The 15,849-nt window shown below is 40.9% G+C and overlaps 2 protein-coding genes across 2 annotated transcripts in view; one reads left to right on the top strand and one right to left on the bottom strand.

Moving 5' to 3' along the window:
• LOC126405706 (ras-related protein Rab-40C) overlaps positions 1-9,231 on the top strand; it is a 31,580-nt gene extending 22,349 nt beyond the window's left edge. Inside the window, exons 5-6 of the mRNA XM_050069578.1 lie at positions 2,380-2,602; positions 2,950-9,231. Coding sequence (XP_049925535.1) covers positions 2,380-2,602; positions 2,950-3,224 — 498 coding nt within the window. The 3' untranslated portion in view covers positions 3,225-9,231. The remainder of the gene's footprint in view (positions 1-2,379; positions 2,603-2,949) is intronic.
• A 254-nt stretch (positions 9,232-9,485) lies between these two features.
• On the bottom strand, positions 9,486-14,155 carry LOC126405701 (uncharacterized). Its single transcript, XM_050069572.1, has 11 exons — positions 13,685-14,155; positions 13,047-13,170; positions 12,655-12,901; positions 11,956-12,232; positions 11,647-11,824; positions 11,442-11,518; positions 11,148-11,328; positions 10,660-10,910; positions 10,254-10,425; positions 10,023-10,171; positions 9,486-9,828 (listed from the first exon to the last, which is right to left on the bottom strand). The coding sequence occupies exons 1-9, from the start codon at positions 13,793-13,795 to the stop codon at positions 10,411-10,413; spliced, it is 1,461 nt and encodes a 486-aa protein (XP_049925529.1). The 5' UTR covers positions 13,796-14,155; the 3' UTR covers positions 9,486-9,828; positions 10,023-10,171; positions 10,254-10,410.
• Between the last annotated feature and the right edge of the window lie 1,694 nt (positions 14,156-15,849).

Below are 15,849 nucleotides of genomic sequence, written 5' to 3'. Positions count from 1 at the left end.
ATCAGAAAACTTTCTGTTGCTGCCGGGACCCATGTTAGACTCAGCACTGTTGCTGGCCACCAGCCTGCTCTGAAAGCCGGTGTTGGGGGGTTTGTGTTGGCCAAATTCAAGCTGCTACAGCTGGTGTTCGCTCTCCTCCTGGTGAAGCAGTCAACAGCAGTGGGGAGAGAGATGAAAGGACAGTGGGGTGGCTAGCCAAGCTTGTCTCATTTGTAGTCTGACAAAGAGAGAGAGCTGGTCAAGGCGACGATGAAATAAAATAATGTATTGAAAACACTGGGTTACTGCATGAAGTGATTGCGTGTATCTTTTTTTTTTTGCCTTTTCCAGATTTCTGCCTACCAAAGCTTTAAAGCATAGAAGATACATAAAACATTTCATAAAAATATGTCAAACATAACTACAAAAACTAAAAACCTACCACATTAGCTTACATATAACAAAAAATCTGTGATAGCATCAGTACTCAAAAATGTGAGTCATCTATTTATTACCAAAGATCTTACTCGCCAGTGGCAAAGTACAAAGCCTAATGCTTGTAGAAACCACAGCTGTTCCTGTTTCCCCTGTGACTGCTGCTGCTGCTGCCAGTATAAGACCGACCTCGGTGTAGAGACTTTGAGCATGAAAAGGCAACAGGGAGAAAAACTGTGAAGAGAGGCTGATGAGTGGTGACAGTCAGGGGGAGTGAAGAAGGAGAGAGGTTGGCCTTTCGCTGCCATCATGTTTCATTCAGTTTGTCAGGACAGATGGGGATGAATTAGAGAGACCTGAGCCAGAGTGGCAGGACAAGATACATGCTGCTTCCTGGAACTTGTTGAATTAATAACAAGCTTCCGCTGGTCACTGTGTGTGAGCACAATGTCTCTTAGTCACTTTCTATCTCTGACTGAAGCTTTTAATCAACTGGAGGTACTCTGTAGCTGAGATTGTTTTAATGTAATCAACTTTCCTGTTTAAATTATTTTTGAGAAGGTTTGGATAAGCTGTATTCATTTAAACACCTCGAAATATTTGTGGATTGGGAGCATAAAAATAGTTTGTAATATTTGAGAAGATGTTTGTTTCAGCTATAAATTAAGCTTCATGACATCTTGATAAGATTCCACATTTAAGACATACACAGATATCTCAAGGCAATCTTGTCAGTAACTATTAAAGGGTAACTTTGGTATTTTCTAACCTGGACCCTACTTCATGTTTTTGTGTGTAAGCTATTAATGGGAACAGCAGCTTTTGAAATTGGCCCAGTATTGAGTAAGAGGGCTGCAGCCGGCAGCAGCGAAACAGGCCTCGATCCCAGTGGACAATTGGGTACCATCAGTTTACGTCCACCAAAAGTGCTTGTTTTTGCCATTGACATGCTCGGATTGTTATTAGTGTCTGACAGCTGACAACATTATGGAAAGGATCCCTATAGAGATAGACCTTTTTGTTGAGAAAGTAAAATCTTTTTCGTTCAACCACAAACAGACCTGAAATCGCAGTTGCCAAATACACCAGACTCCATTTAAATAAAGCTTAACCTGCATAGAGCTGTGGAGTTGGTGATTGTTGTAACAGTGGAAAGACTAACCAAGATGGTTTCTAGGAGTTTGAATGAGGTGTGTTTACAATGATAAAATTACAGTTTATTTAAGTTTATTTGCAGTCTGGTTGATTTGATGATAAGAGATTTCAGGGCTGTTTCTGGTTAAACAGAAAGGATCTTTGTCTTTGACAAAAAGGTCTGTGTCTGTAGGGATCATTTCTATAATGTTATCAGATGCTTAGAAAACCAATCTGAGCCTGTCAGTGGCTAGAATAAGCACATTTAATGGACGGAGGTTGACAGTGCTCGGCTGCCTGCAGGGATTACATTACAGCCTGTTGCTGCTGCAGCAGTCTCGCCTTAAACAGGACCATTTTCAAAAACTGCTTATACAATTCATAACTTAGACACAATACCATGGGAAGATATGGTTCAGGTTGAAAATACCAATGTTACCCTTTAGGATTTCTTGCTCTGGATCAAAATGGTCATTGTCATCCTTTACTAGCTCTAGCTACAGGGAAGGGAAGGGAGAAGGGAGGTTGGCTGAACATACCTGCTCTTTTAGAGCAATGCTCTATTAACAGTTAAATGGACAAACAGACACACAATATTAGGGACAGCCAGAGTTAATAAATTAGAGAAAAATGTCAGTAAAGAAGGAACATGCTCAGTGAAAGCAAGCTCAGACTGGCAGAGAACAGTTATTGGGAATGCTTGTAAAGTTACAGAGAGGAATAATTGTTATGATGTTAAACAGGTTTGAATGTCAAAACATGTCACTAAGATGTTAAGTTCATAAGTGCAACTACAGATAAAGGTTAATTCTTTGATTTTTTCCTTCCCAGCATGCTCCAGGCGTGCCTCGAATCCTCGTCGGTAACCGTCTACATCTGGCCTTCAAAAGGCAAGTTCCCACCGAGCAGGCAAGGGCTTACGCTGAGAAGAATGGCATGACCTTCTTTGAGGTGAGCCCTCTGTGCAACTTCAACGTCATCGAGTCCTTCACAGAGCTGTCGCGCATCGTCCTGATGAGGCACGGTATGGAGAAGTTCTGGAAGCCCAACAGAGGTGAGTGGAAAGGGAGCCAGGGTGAGGAGCAGTGGGTAGGTAGACCAAAGAATTAATCATTAGAGAACATCAACCCATTTTCTTCTTTCTAGGGGGGATAGGGGATCCATAGAGATAGCAGGTCAACAGGATGTGCCACTGAGAAGTGGTATACATTATCTGAAAGATGGGAACTTGAAGATTAGAGATACAGCTCAGCACAATGTGTTAAGTTTGTCTAGTCATGAATGAATTTCGGTTATGCACCTATTCAAATTTTGAAAGTTTAGAGTGTGTAAGTGCTGTGCTGTGGAGTTTGTGCTAAATGTCAGGATGAGCACATCCTAACCGTTCACTTCCTTCCACAGTGTTCAGCCTCCAAGACCTCTGCTGCAGAGCCATCGTGTCGTGCACGCCGGTCCACCTCATTGACAAGCTTCCACTTCCAGTTGCCATCAAGTCCCATCTTAAGTCCTTCTCCATGGCCAACGGCATGAACGCCGTCATGATGCACGGACGCTCTTACTCGCTAGCCAACCCGGCCGGCGGCTCCAAGGGCAACAGCTTGAAGCGCTCAAAGTCCATCCGTCCACCGCAGAGCCCACCACAGAACTGCACCCGCAACAACTGTAAAATCTCCTAATTAGTGGCTTTCTTGGGGGCGGGGCGGGGTCCATAAGAGACAATAAATGACAGCATGGGATCAGGAGATGGATTTACAGGATGTAAGTAGTTTGAGGAAAGAGCACATCCCTGAACCTGAAGAGCTGATGAGCAGGAATGATAGATAAAGGGATGAATGAGTGCTACCTCTCACCTTCATGTTAAACAGTATGAAGTACTTTCCAGAGGAGGGTACTCAAATGGTGCCTCAGGATATCGGAGGATAAAGACTGCAGACTTTTTGGTCTCCACAGACCTGAAACTCACTACTACCAACTGCAAAAATGAGAGAAAGAGACTCCACATTCACTGCTGGAGTTTATACTACATGTACAGAAATCCCTCACCAACTCAAGCCACCGTATTTAATTCCTCTACATGATGCACGCCTCATTGTGTCAGTGCATCACAGAAATCACCTCAAGATCAAATCCTCACTCTTATGTCTCACATTTCTTTCTTCTGTCTGTCTGTCTGGTCATAACCTCACCTTTTTCTGTCCATGTCTTAGTTTATTTGCTTTTTTAATGACCAATAAGCTAATGATCAAGACACTAGTAACCGGTCACCTGTAATAATCATTCTTTATCCTCAGCTGGCGGTAACGGTTGTTTGAACACTCATTGTGCTTTGGAAGTTAATTTTTTTTTTAAATTAAGTAACGCTGACTAAAATGGAAATCTTGGTGACAAGATGAGTGAAGTTTCCCACCCGCTGTTGTAGTTGAAGTGGAGGCCTTCAGGCAAACACAACTCCCCTAAAATCCCCCAAAAGAAGCAACCTGAACCAGGACCTGAATCAGGTCCAGACTAGCTGCTGTGCCTAAGTTTTCTTATAGAGTGTTTTTTGGGTCATAAACAACGTGTAAGCTTCAGCAACACATGCTGCATTTTTAATGAGCCAGCTTACCTGCAACAAACAGGCGTAAAGCACCAAAACAACCCAAGATTCACAGATGAGTCATATTCCCCAGTAACCAGTTTTCACATTAGAGTTTTAGGTTTCTATTATAATTCAGTGGTTTACACAGCCGCCTACTTTGACGAGGGATCCAATGAGGCTTGTTGCTATGGATACCACTCAACGCTTAAAAAAATAAGCAGCCTATTTGAGGTCTCCATCTTTCTGTGAAAATGTATTTTTAACTTGAGAACAACAGTCGATGGGAGAAGACTATATTTTTCACATTTTTCAACAAATCCCATTGGAAGCTCTTGATGTTGTGCTTTTTGGCCCAAGAGCTTCTGGGAGTCGTAGTGCGGAGATGGTGAAGGAAAGCATACATCTGCATCACCCAGAGGTGCTGGCTGGATCTAGGCAGAGATTAGTTTTTACTGTTACTCCTTCCTCCTCCTTTCACATTTCTCTTTCCCCCTCTCTGCCTCTCTGCCAAATGTTGAGGGACACCTGCTCTTCATGATCTCTGATTTCACACCTCACCTGTCATGTCACACCCATGTCATGCAGCAGCAACATGTACACACCACCACCTGTCCAGGCTGATTCATGTGACATATGTACACACTCAATTCTGTCTGCTCCCTCATACTGATACTCCACTGAAATTCTACGTTTTTAAAAAATGTCCTCCTCTGTGCGCATTATGACGCAACCAAATTATGTAGAAATAGAGTGTTAAGTCGTATTTTTACGGACAGAATAAGTGTTTGAACTAGAGCTGAAATGATGAGTCGATCAGTCATTTGTCAAAATGCTAAAATATCTGCTGTAGAATTTTAGCCTTTCTCTTGCAAGGATTTCCTGGTTTTATGTTTTTAAAAAACAGTTTTAAAACTGAGAATATTTGGTTTTGGGCTGGTTGGGGAAAAAACATGTTATTTGAGAATGCCTACTGAAACTAACTGTTAAGGCATAATAAGGCAATAAGCTGAAGATACAATGGACAGTAGAGAAGTTTCTATAGACAGTGAAGGCTGGTCATTTTGGGAATCAGCTTTATAATCACAAGACATGAATCTAAACAACCACAGCTGCTATTCTTCTGGAAAAATAAATCTACAAACTTAACTTTTTAAGCCTACAGAGGTTGAGTGTTTGACAGTAAAAAGATTTTGGGTGCAATGTCACTTTAACTATTCTCTGCCAAATTTTAAAATCAGTAGGTAAAATGGACACTGTTGCCACACTGTCAGTTCCTGTTTTTCTGTACTAGGTGGGGTGGCCCCATCCATCCCATTTATAGTATGTCCTAATGTGCTTTCCATACATTCATTTAATTGTTAGAGGTGGAGCGAGCGTGAGCCTGGAGGGAAAGGAAGCGCAGATATCAAATGATGGCCAGAGTGACAGTGAAAGGTCTGATGAGTGGAGACAGAAACCAGTCAGTGTAGCTGGACAGGATCATGTTGTGTAAAGTGGGAAATTTCACATGTTGACAGTAAACAGTGACCCGTGTTTATTAGTTTTCTCTAAATGTCACTCACTCCCCTTCATGACCAGCTCCTCATCTCCCAAAGGAGCAAGCTGCTGGTTTATTTTAAACTTGACTGATATAAGTGATCTGTGACATTGAACTATTTATAACAGATCGACAGAGAAGTAATCGCCAACTATTTCAATTTCTTTTATATTTTCAATTAATTGTTTAAGTAATATGCCAAGTTAAAATATAAAACAGTTGCTGTTTTAAACATTAGGTATTCTGAGGATTTAAAGCTTGTAATAGTAAATGGAATATTTGGGGGGAGTTTGGACTGTTGATAGGAAAAAGGAAGCCATTTGAAAACTTCACCACAGGTTTTAGGAAATTGTCATGGGCATTTCTCACTATTCTGTGACACTTTACCGAACAAATGGCTATTTTATCAATTATAATACTAATATTTAAATGTCTCATTAGTTGCAGCCCTTATTACCTTCCTTCCAGGCAGCCAATAGTTTTAGTTCATTTCAAACAAACGGGAGGAAATGGTGCATTTGTTTGGGACTGTTTTCAGCTGCGGATTAATCCACTTTTGCTTGTTTTTTGTGGGGCAGCAGTGGAACTCTGTGGCACAGAGGAATGAAATTTATGAGGCTTTGGACACACTCAATATTTGTTAGTAATGCACTAGTTGTGTGCTAGTTTTGGACTTTTCATGGGAATGTTCGGCAATAAGAAATATATAGAATATCACCGGTTTCGTCTTTAAAATATGAGCACTATTTGTCATCATCATGAGAAAACAGGATGTTTTTAAAATATTAGCAGCCACATGTTTTTCCCTCATGTCCACTGCATTCATGTCCAGTGGGAAACGGCAAATACGAGTGGATGAGTTGTAAATACTGTTTAACAGCAGGGAAACATCTGCTCCAATGTATCAGTCACTGGTGTGAAAAGGTAATCTAACATGTTAAGTCTTCCGAGTCACTGCTTTTTAACTACCAAACTGCTCCGACTGGATCTCCCATAGGAATGAATGCAGCATGTCTTCTTCTTCATCTCCCTCTGATCTGCACCACCGCCTCCGCACGCTGTCCCATGATTCATAGCTGCTGAATAATAGATGCTCTTTTCATAGATCTCTTGAGGGCTTCATCAGTACGCCCCGGCTCTGCCTCTCCCTCGCTGCTCTTTCATCCTCCACTCAGCTCAGCGTGTTTGTTTCTTCATCTTCACCAGTAGTCCTCCTCAGCATCTGCCTGTCACTGTTGTTTCTCTATGATATAAAGAAAGTGCTGCTGCTTGCTTTCCATTTGACACCACATTTTCGGCAGGTGTTTACTGTGTTCTTCCTCCTAAATCTGGCCCAGTCCAGTCAGCTCTGTGTTAAGAGTGCGTGTTTGTGGACTCTCCATCTGTCTCCCATCCTCTTTCGCTCGGTTATCTCAGGGAGTCATCTTTGCCTTTGAGATATCTTGACTCACGCGGTAAAGCCTCCTCGCTTTAGGAAAGATTTCCACTGATCCAGAGTGAGATTCCTGCAGCGTAATTCACACCAAGCTATTAACTTGCTTTGACCCATTTACTACAAATGATTTATTCTTTACATCAGTGTTTTTTTATTTTATTTGAAGACCTTTTAGGGACCTAGAGAGATCAAATGATTTTGTAATTTACTACAAAAAGATAAAATTAGAAAAGGAATGTGTAGAATTATGCTTTTTCTGCTGTTATCCATCTCACAACTTCAGATGAATCAGATAACTTTTTTTTTTTTTTAAATCAGATATTTGTTTTGAGGTAAAGATTACTTTCATCAAAGTAAAAGTAGTAATACAGAGTAGAAATACTCAGTTACAAGCAAAGGTCTTGCATTCAAGCTCTTACTTGAAGAAATAGTCCTAATTTTTTGAAAAGGAGTTGACTGACATTCTTACCCAGTCAGTGTATCACCCACAGTAATGTCAGTTGGCCTGCCCCCAATCTAGAGAAACAGGCGGTAGTACTAACATGAAAGCTAAGCAGTGCACTGCTGTGGACAGGGGCAGCAGCAAAAAGTATGTTAGCCCCCTAAAAAAGTGCCACCATTAAAAAAAAATCAGAATCAGTTTAAGTGTATACTATATTTAGAATATTTTCACTGCTTTACCTCGTCATCAGACAGTCCGCTCTGACAAGTACACCTCTCTTCAAAGCCACCAGACTAATTTTACCTCGCAGAGCATGAGAGTTGCTGGTCTACCGCTGCCTAGATTGGTTAGTTTGTGTTAGTTTTGTGTTATTATGTGGCTTTGGTGAATCTGTACTAATTCTTTTAAACATGTACAACCCCACTTCTAAAACATCTGAACTTTCCCTTTAAGTACAAAAGTAAGTAGTAGTTCAAGTCAAAGTATCATTGACTTGAACTACCAAAAGTAAAAGTACTCATTATATTTTAATTGTAATTTATTAGTTGATGTATATTTTGTATTAAGCTGAATCTGCAAAGTAACTAAATCATTACGTTACATTGAGTACAACAGTTCCCTCTGAGATGTAGTGGAGCAGAAGTATTAGGTATTAAAAAAAAAGTACAAGTACCTCAAATTGGTGTGTAAGTATGTTACTTGAGTAAATGTACCTTCCACCACTGGAAACCAGCAGCTGCAATAAAGCTAGGAAGAACACATTTTTTTTAAAATGGGGAACGGTTAACAGTTATTTTAATTTGTAGTAAATGGGTTAAAATGTGTAGAAACACAGTTTGGTCCTTTTAAAGAGGGTAAAAATGAACTGCTGTACCCTAACAGAACGGTTTTATTCATGGCTACACTCTCTACGTGTCCCGGAGTTTAAAGCTGAGACAGAGATTTAGAAACAGCTGATGCTCATCAGACAGCTCATGCTTTGTATTAGCGTTTGTTTCGTCAGCATCAGTGTTTTAAGAAAGAAGGAATTTAACTCAAGCTTGTTGCCAAGATTTTCAGAAGACGTTTCCCACTCTCTGATGAACAGGAAAAGGCTTTTACTGTTGTTGCTGCTGCAGACTCACAGAACATAAAAACCTTCACTGGGTGTAATGATGTTGTCATATTGTACATCCAGCCTCTTTGTGTTATGTGATAACACTCAAGCATTTTCCTCCATGTTTTGGTCCTGCATCTCCTTTTGTTTTTGTATGGACCTCCTCAGTGTTTGTTGACTCTTTGTAGAATTGTTTTTTCCCAAACTTTACATTTTTGATTTTCATGGACTTTTTTAAAAAAGATGGAAATGTGTGTAGAGGATGGTGGGAGATTCAGGGACACCCTCTGATATTGCCTGTTGTGGGGGTGTTTGTATAAAGGAGTAGACTGTTGTGGTGATGATGATGATGATGATGATGATGGTGGTGATGACTCGGACAAAAAAAAAAAAAAACACTTGTAAAACACTATTCTGTTTTTTGGCTAAAGCTGCTGAGTATTCTGAAGTGAGTGTGTGAGAGTGTGTGTGTGTGAGAATGTTCTTTAAACACTAAGCTGAACATTTTTCTTTTTTTAAATTATTGATTGTACAGTTTCAAGGCAAGGGTATGAAGAGATAAGACTTTTTCACAATAAAACTATTGAATGTTGGAGTCAAGATGTCTCAGCTGATTATTTTTATATGACTATTTGTAGGACTGCTGCTTTTAAGGAGTTTGGTGTTGTTTTGTGGTGAGGCTGCCATCTACTGGAAGTTGCCCCATTACATTTCTCTTCTAAACAAGATTTGCTCATGGACATCAAGACAATTATCTCTCTTTGTGCAGATATCAGATGAACAGTCTTATCAGATGTATCTTCTTTTATTTAAATATCTTATTTGTTTTTTTTTAATGGCAAAGGACTGTTTTGACATACATTTTCAAAGTTAAAGGATCATCTAGCCCACAGGGAGTTTTGGGAGCTGGTGCTGGGGCTTCCTTGGTCACAGAATCCGGGTAGTCATCCCGGCCTGTGTGGTCCTACGCATCCGCACGGAGTTTCCTGACGCCCAAAGCCACTACGTAGGTTTCAGACCGCCCCTCGATTGAACCGAGTCACATAGCTGGCAATGGCCTCCTCCTTGTCAGGCTGCTCCAACTGTGCAATGAGGTCCTCTGGAATGGGGATGGCCAAAACAGCATCTGTGTACTGTGTCGGGTCAACAAAGACCTTTTCAAATATGAGGTCCACCATGTCAGCCACATATCCTGTTTGATACAACACAAAGATTTTGTTTACATTTTTAAATTTTGTTTTATGAAACAATGACTGAAAGTCTGTTTCTTAATACCTCCTGACATTGGACACTTTATCTAAATTGTTATAACATGTGAGTGCAATACTTACAACAATACTACAAAAGATATTGTTTGGTTGAAAAATGAACACATGTAACACTTACTGAATGTTGGTTCAGTCTTAACTGGCTTAGTCCTGCATTCTCCCTCCATGGCTTTTGGGAAATGGACCTTGAAGAGTGGTTCGCCTTTGTTGCTTTGGCCTTGTGGTCGGTCAGCGTCTTCATTATAGTACATGGCAGCCAGGTAGAGTCTGGAGGTACCATAAAGAGAAAATCAAAGATGTTAATAATGACAAAAACCTTAGGCTACACACTCCACACAGTTTCATTTACCTGCACAGCATTCCAAGAAATGGAAAGACAACATTCTTTGGGGCAAAACGAAGGATGACGCTGTGGAAAGCCTCCGCAGATTAAGTCTGGTGGTGGGGGCTCAGTTTTGCCACATCCTTTAGAGTCCTTTTGTTCATCAGCAACTTCTTCAGCTTGTTTAAGGCAAGAGTTCCTAAACACAATAAAAATGTATATTTTACAAAACAATATAGTAATAATTATTCATGACAGTATTTGTGATGAGTTCTAAAAGTTTCTGAATCACTAGGTGTGGATACCCTTATGTTATATAATATATATAATAATAATAATAACAATGATAATAATAATAATAATAATATATGATCACTAGTTATAACAGGATGAGTCAGGGGATAAGGTTTTAGTCTGTACATTAGTAACACACCTGCTGAAAGCCATTTCCTCTTATCCCTTGTCTGGTGCAGTGGGTGTTGACACGGGGGGAAATGAGGATCTTCATGTGTATGGATGTCTTGTATATGGTTGATGATTGAGGTCCACTTTGCCCCTCTCTCTCTGGCCCAGTGGCTGAGGAAGCTGCAGTCCAGTGCATGTGGTTCTTGATGCTTCTCATCCACTTCTGGAGCTTTTCACAGCCTTTCAGCTTACTGATCTTCTCCAGTGTCTTTGAAATTCCTACAGTGCATATAAAATACATTTATATCCAGTAAAAAGCCCTAAATTGCGTGATATGTTAAGTGCTGCATTTTAAAATGAATAAGTCTGAGATACCAACAGTCTCAAAACATTACACTAACTGTAAGGACTGAATTGCTACAATGTACTTTTTGTAAGAAAAAACTGATCACCCATGCAGTCACACAATTTTATGTGTTCATACTCGTGTTTGCACATGAAAATTAGGAAATGTACTTTTCTCCATGAGCGAGACATCGTAGTAGTGGGTAAATTTGCTCTTCCTGAGGAACTTCTGGATTTGTGGATGACAGTCGGTGATAATGCAGTCAAGAGTCACACCACGTGCATCCAACAGTGTCAGGCTCCTCTTCAGGCCCTCTTTCTCCATGTGGAAGCTACCACCCACCTCGCTGCTCTGCCACCCCGCCACAAAAAATACAAATACATAGTATTGGTAAAAGCCAAATGGACATTGAATTGCAAATTTAAATGAATAGCCGTGTTGCAATTTGATTTCTTCTTACTCACCTGAACCAACTGGATATCCACAACAGTGTTGGTCTTGAGGTCCATCATTGAGTAAATCCCAAACTTTGCAGAGTGACCTGTTAAAACAATGTTAACAGTTGTTAATGCCAGTTGTTAATGCCAGTTGTTAATGCCACTCTCCCTTTAACCTCACACAATATCAAACGGCTGTGTAAACTTTACTGTTTCAGTAAAACAAAGATACCTGCAGAGTCAGTCCTCATGTCCCCACCAACTATTACTTTGTCCTCCTGATTGAGCCGCTGCAGCATCACATCCTGTGAATTGTTCCAATGGCGAATGACTGCTGGCTCAATGAATGTGCTGGCATGCCGGCGAAAGGTGTCATACTGGAATAGCTGCAGCTGCATTGTTTTGAAGACCTGTTGGTAGATGAAAAGGTCACAAAAGGTTTCTGTTGCCTGTAATCTGATCTGAATGGACTTTGATAGAAACAACATGATTACATGCCATATTCAGAGACTCTGAGGGAAAGTAGTTCTTCGTCATTTACCCTTTCAATTTTGAAGAAAGATGCTCCACTCAAGTACACAGCTGCAGAAAGGTGGAGGTTTCCGGCTGGAGTGCTTCTGAGGACAGGCTGGCTATTCCAACGTCTGTAGAACTCACAATGTGAGCACCGCTGCTCCACAGACAAGAATGTCCCCAGCCTCCGCGTCCGCACATCACACGCCCATGTGCACACAGGACACACAGCAAACAACTCCATAATGCAGTTCTCATACACTATGTATTTTTTGATCTTGTGGCTGGGAGTGGATGCTTCTTCTCTATAAAAAGATTATAAACATGTTAGGAGCACTCAAACAGCATGAGCTGTGTTCAGCAGTGTACCAATGCTGTAAAACACAGCAGTGCTGCAATAAAAACTGTTGTCAAAGAGGTTATAATATTCAATTTTTGTCATTTGCAGTGCAGTTGAATTGTACTGCAATTTACAGAGAGGTTGATCTTTTACAAAGGCAATCCCGCCAGTGAAAAACAAAACTTCACGTCAGTATAATGTAACAAATTTTAGCATGAGCCTAAACTACATCAGAAGATGAACATGCATCTGTCTGAAATTCATTCATGATGATCATGATAATCGATTTTATTGCAGGACTGTTGTATCACTCTATGCTAGTTTCAGCAGGTAAACTATCATCAGCACACACGCACTCGCACACACAGATACATTAGAGTAACTTACAACAAAACTGTTGACTCTGTCAAGGCTGTGACAGAGTCTGCATGGTCATTGGTCGCATCTAGCCCTTGTGAAGCTGCCACTGGGGAGCTGCCCTCTGATGGATCATCGTTGTCTTCCTCCTCCTCCAGGTCCAGAGCAGATCTCTTTGAAAGTCTTTTTCTCTTTCTAGGTATTGATGAAGAAGAGAGAGGATCATCTGCGAATGTCCTAACACCAAAATCCTTGCAGGACACAGTAGCCTGGACACCTGTAACCCAATATAACTCTTATTAAGGAAACTCTAGCAATATGACACACAAACACAGAGCAATATGACATTATAAGTGAAATTATTGAAGCCTGGCAAGAGTAAAGTGATTATTAACTCAATCAAAAAGTTGTTCCTGTTGTACCTGTACTTCTGAAGTGAGGCTGTAGAGTCCTCAAGGATAACTGTGTGCGTGATTCCTGTGGGTCAGTCTGGCATGCAACATCCCTTGTTGCAGCAAACTGTACGGATGCACTTGATGTGCTGGCCTGTACAGACGAAATAGAGGTTACACCAACATCTTCCAAAATGTAGATATGCATATCTATCCAGCAGACTAACAGACGGTAGGAACACACACCTCAATCGGTCCTAATTACAACTATGGCCATAAAGTTACCTCACGTGAGGCTGATGTTCACACAGTTTCTCTTGAAGGTCTCCTAATATTATTTACTCCAGTGTGTTAGTCTGTATTGGAAACTAATGCACTTGAAACTTACACTTGTTAGCTATTTTGCACATTTTTTACAACCTCTACCTCACTTCTCACTGTGTTGTGTACATAATTGATCTTTTTTTTTACTCCTGCAATTTTGATATTTTTATTTTATTCCTGTATATTTCTCTTGAATATTTTTAATTTTAGAACTACTTATTTTTGTATACATTCTACATATCTATCATTAGCCACATTAGCTGCCATGCTAACAACACATTCAACAGTGTTCAACAGCCATCATGGTATTCACAGTAAAGCAACAAAAAAATGGTCAAACTTACAGCGCCCATGTTTTCAGTTGGGTCACGGACAGTCGGTACAGATCCATGCTTTATCTTCAGAAATGTATCGAGTCCTGCTTTGTACTGGCTCTCGTTGAGAAAGCAGTCCATAGTAAAATGGTTACCACACACATACAACACTTTAGCAGTTGTTGTGGGTACATTTCCATCAAAAACAAAATGAATCCACTGGGTCCTCAGGTCCTCAGGCGTAGGAAGTAAAAACAGGCTTTTTTGTCCGCTTGTGCAGCCAACAACAGAGCAGCTGGCGTGCTTTGCTTGTACCTTTGACGTCGTTGTTTTACTGGAGCACGTGTATCTGAGGAATGAAGGGGGGATTCAATAGGTGGAGCAAACACCTAGCTGGGGAAGTGTTATTTCCCCGCATGGTTTCCTTTCTTGCATTTTACACAGCAGTTAGAAAAAAAAAAAAATTGAACATCCACAACTCCCGCCTTCCTTTAAAGTCCCATCCCCCTCTTCCTGCAACTCAACCTCCCTCCAAAGGCCTACTCCCCCCTCCTCCATTACATCCTCATTACNCTTGCATTTTACACAGCAGTTAGAAAAAAAAAAAAAAAATTGAACATCCACAACTCCCGCCTTCCTTTAAAGTCCCATCCCCGTCTTCCTGCAACTCAACCTCCCTCCAAAGGCCTACTCCCCCCTCCTCCATTACATCCTCATTACGTCTATGATAGAGTAGGCGTTGGCAAGGTAACGTTTCAGAAAAGGAAGAGCCACCACAGACAACATACTCCGACTATCAGAAGACATCTACAGAAATTTCAGCAAAAACCAAATAACCCTTGCAATATTTTTTGACATTGAGAAAGCATTCGACAAACTCTGGCACAACAGACTCAGATACAGATTACTGCATTCCAACCTCAAACTTCAAAAACGCACCCAAGCCATCATCTCAAACTTTATTACTAACCGACAAATCACAGTCAAAGTAGCCACAGCCATCTCACCACCTTTAACCCCCCAAGCAGGAGTTCCCCAGGGCGCAGTTTTAAGTCCACTCCTCTTTCTGTTGTACATATACATTTACTACCCCCCAGCCACCATAGCCCAAGTCTCACAGTTCGCTGATGATCTCTCTTACTGCTCCACCTCCAAATGTCCTAAACTCGCAGCCAAGAAACTTCATACATGCATCAACGAAATAGAAAACTGGTCAAACATGTGGAAAATCAAACTCAACCCTGGCAAGACACAATGCATCCTCTTCACCAAAAACCCACACCTGCAGCCAAACACCATCAACCTAACACTCTGCAACCAGAAAATAAATATCAGTAATAAAGCAACATTCCTTGGACTCACTTTTCAGAACAATATGACCTGGACAAAACACACTGACAACCTGGAACAAAAAGCAAACAATAGACTCAACCATCTCAAAGCCCTCTGCGGAAAGCATGGCGCATCACCCTCCACAGTAATCAAAGTTTACCTATCATCTTCAAATACTTCATCAGCAACCATTACATACACAGACACTATAACAGGCATCAAGACTATAAGACAAAGACACCAAACAATAGCACAGAGATATTTGAAGACAACATCCAATAATCATGCCCTCCAGAAAACCATACAGGAAACAGACCTAAGAGCTGCCACCCCCTGTCATTCATTTTACAGTTGGCCAAATCTCCCCACCCGACCCACCATAACCAGTTATCAGCCTACACACATAGAACACTATTCCACCACTGCTGCCTAACATCACCTACATGCACACGTATATTTCAACATTAACAGTAAGTCTTCTCGCTCATTCTTAATTTTATTCCCTTTTCGTCTTTTCTTCCTCTTGTTTCGTGCCTTGGTCCACATGTGTTCTCTAACGTTTTAAAACTCAACCAGAGTCAGTGATGACTGATGAGTTTTAGAATAAGGTTACAGTGCTAACATTAGATAGTAGCATTAACGTTAATAGTAAGTGTAAACGCACAAGGACAAGGAAGATAACGTTGTTTCAGAGGCTACGCTACAGTAGGCTAACATTAGCCATTACCATCTGGATGCTGTGCTGTCATATCCCAGATAGCACACATACATCTGGCCGACGTCGGCCCGATGTATCAAGTTTACATCGTTAAGACGTAGCAGGGAGAGCGTTTGCTCATTGCCAAGACGTCGCTGAGACGTTG

The sequence above is a fragment of the Epinephelus moara genome, chromosome 18 (genome assembly GCF_006386435.1).
Source record: "Epinephelus moara isolate mb chromosome 18, YSFRI_EMoa_1.0, whole genome shotgun sequence".
NCBI lineage: Eukaryota > Metazoa > Chordata > Actinopteri > Perciformes > Serranidae > Epinephelus > Epinephelus moara.
The sequence above is the reverse complement of the archived record's forward strand: the minus strand, read 5'-3'. Positions and strand labels throughout refer to the sequence as shown.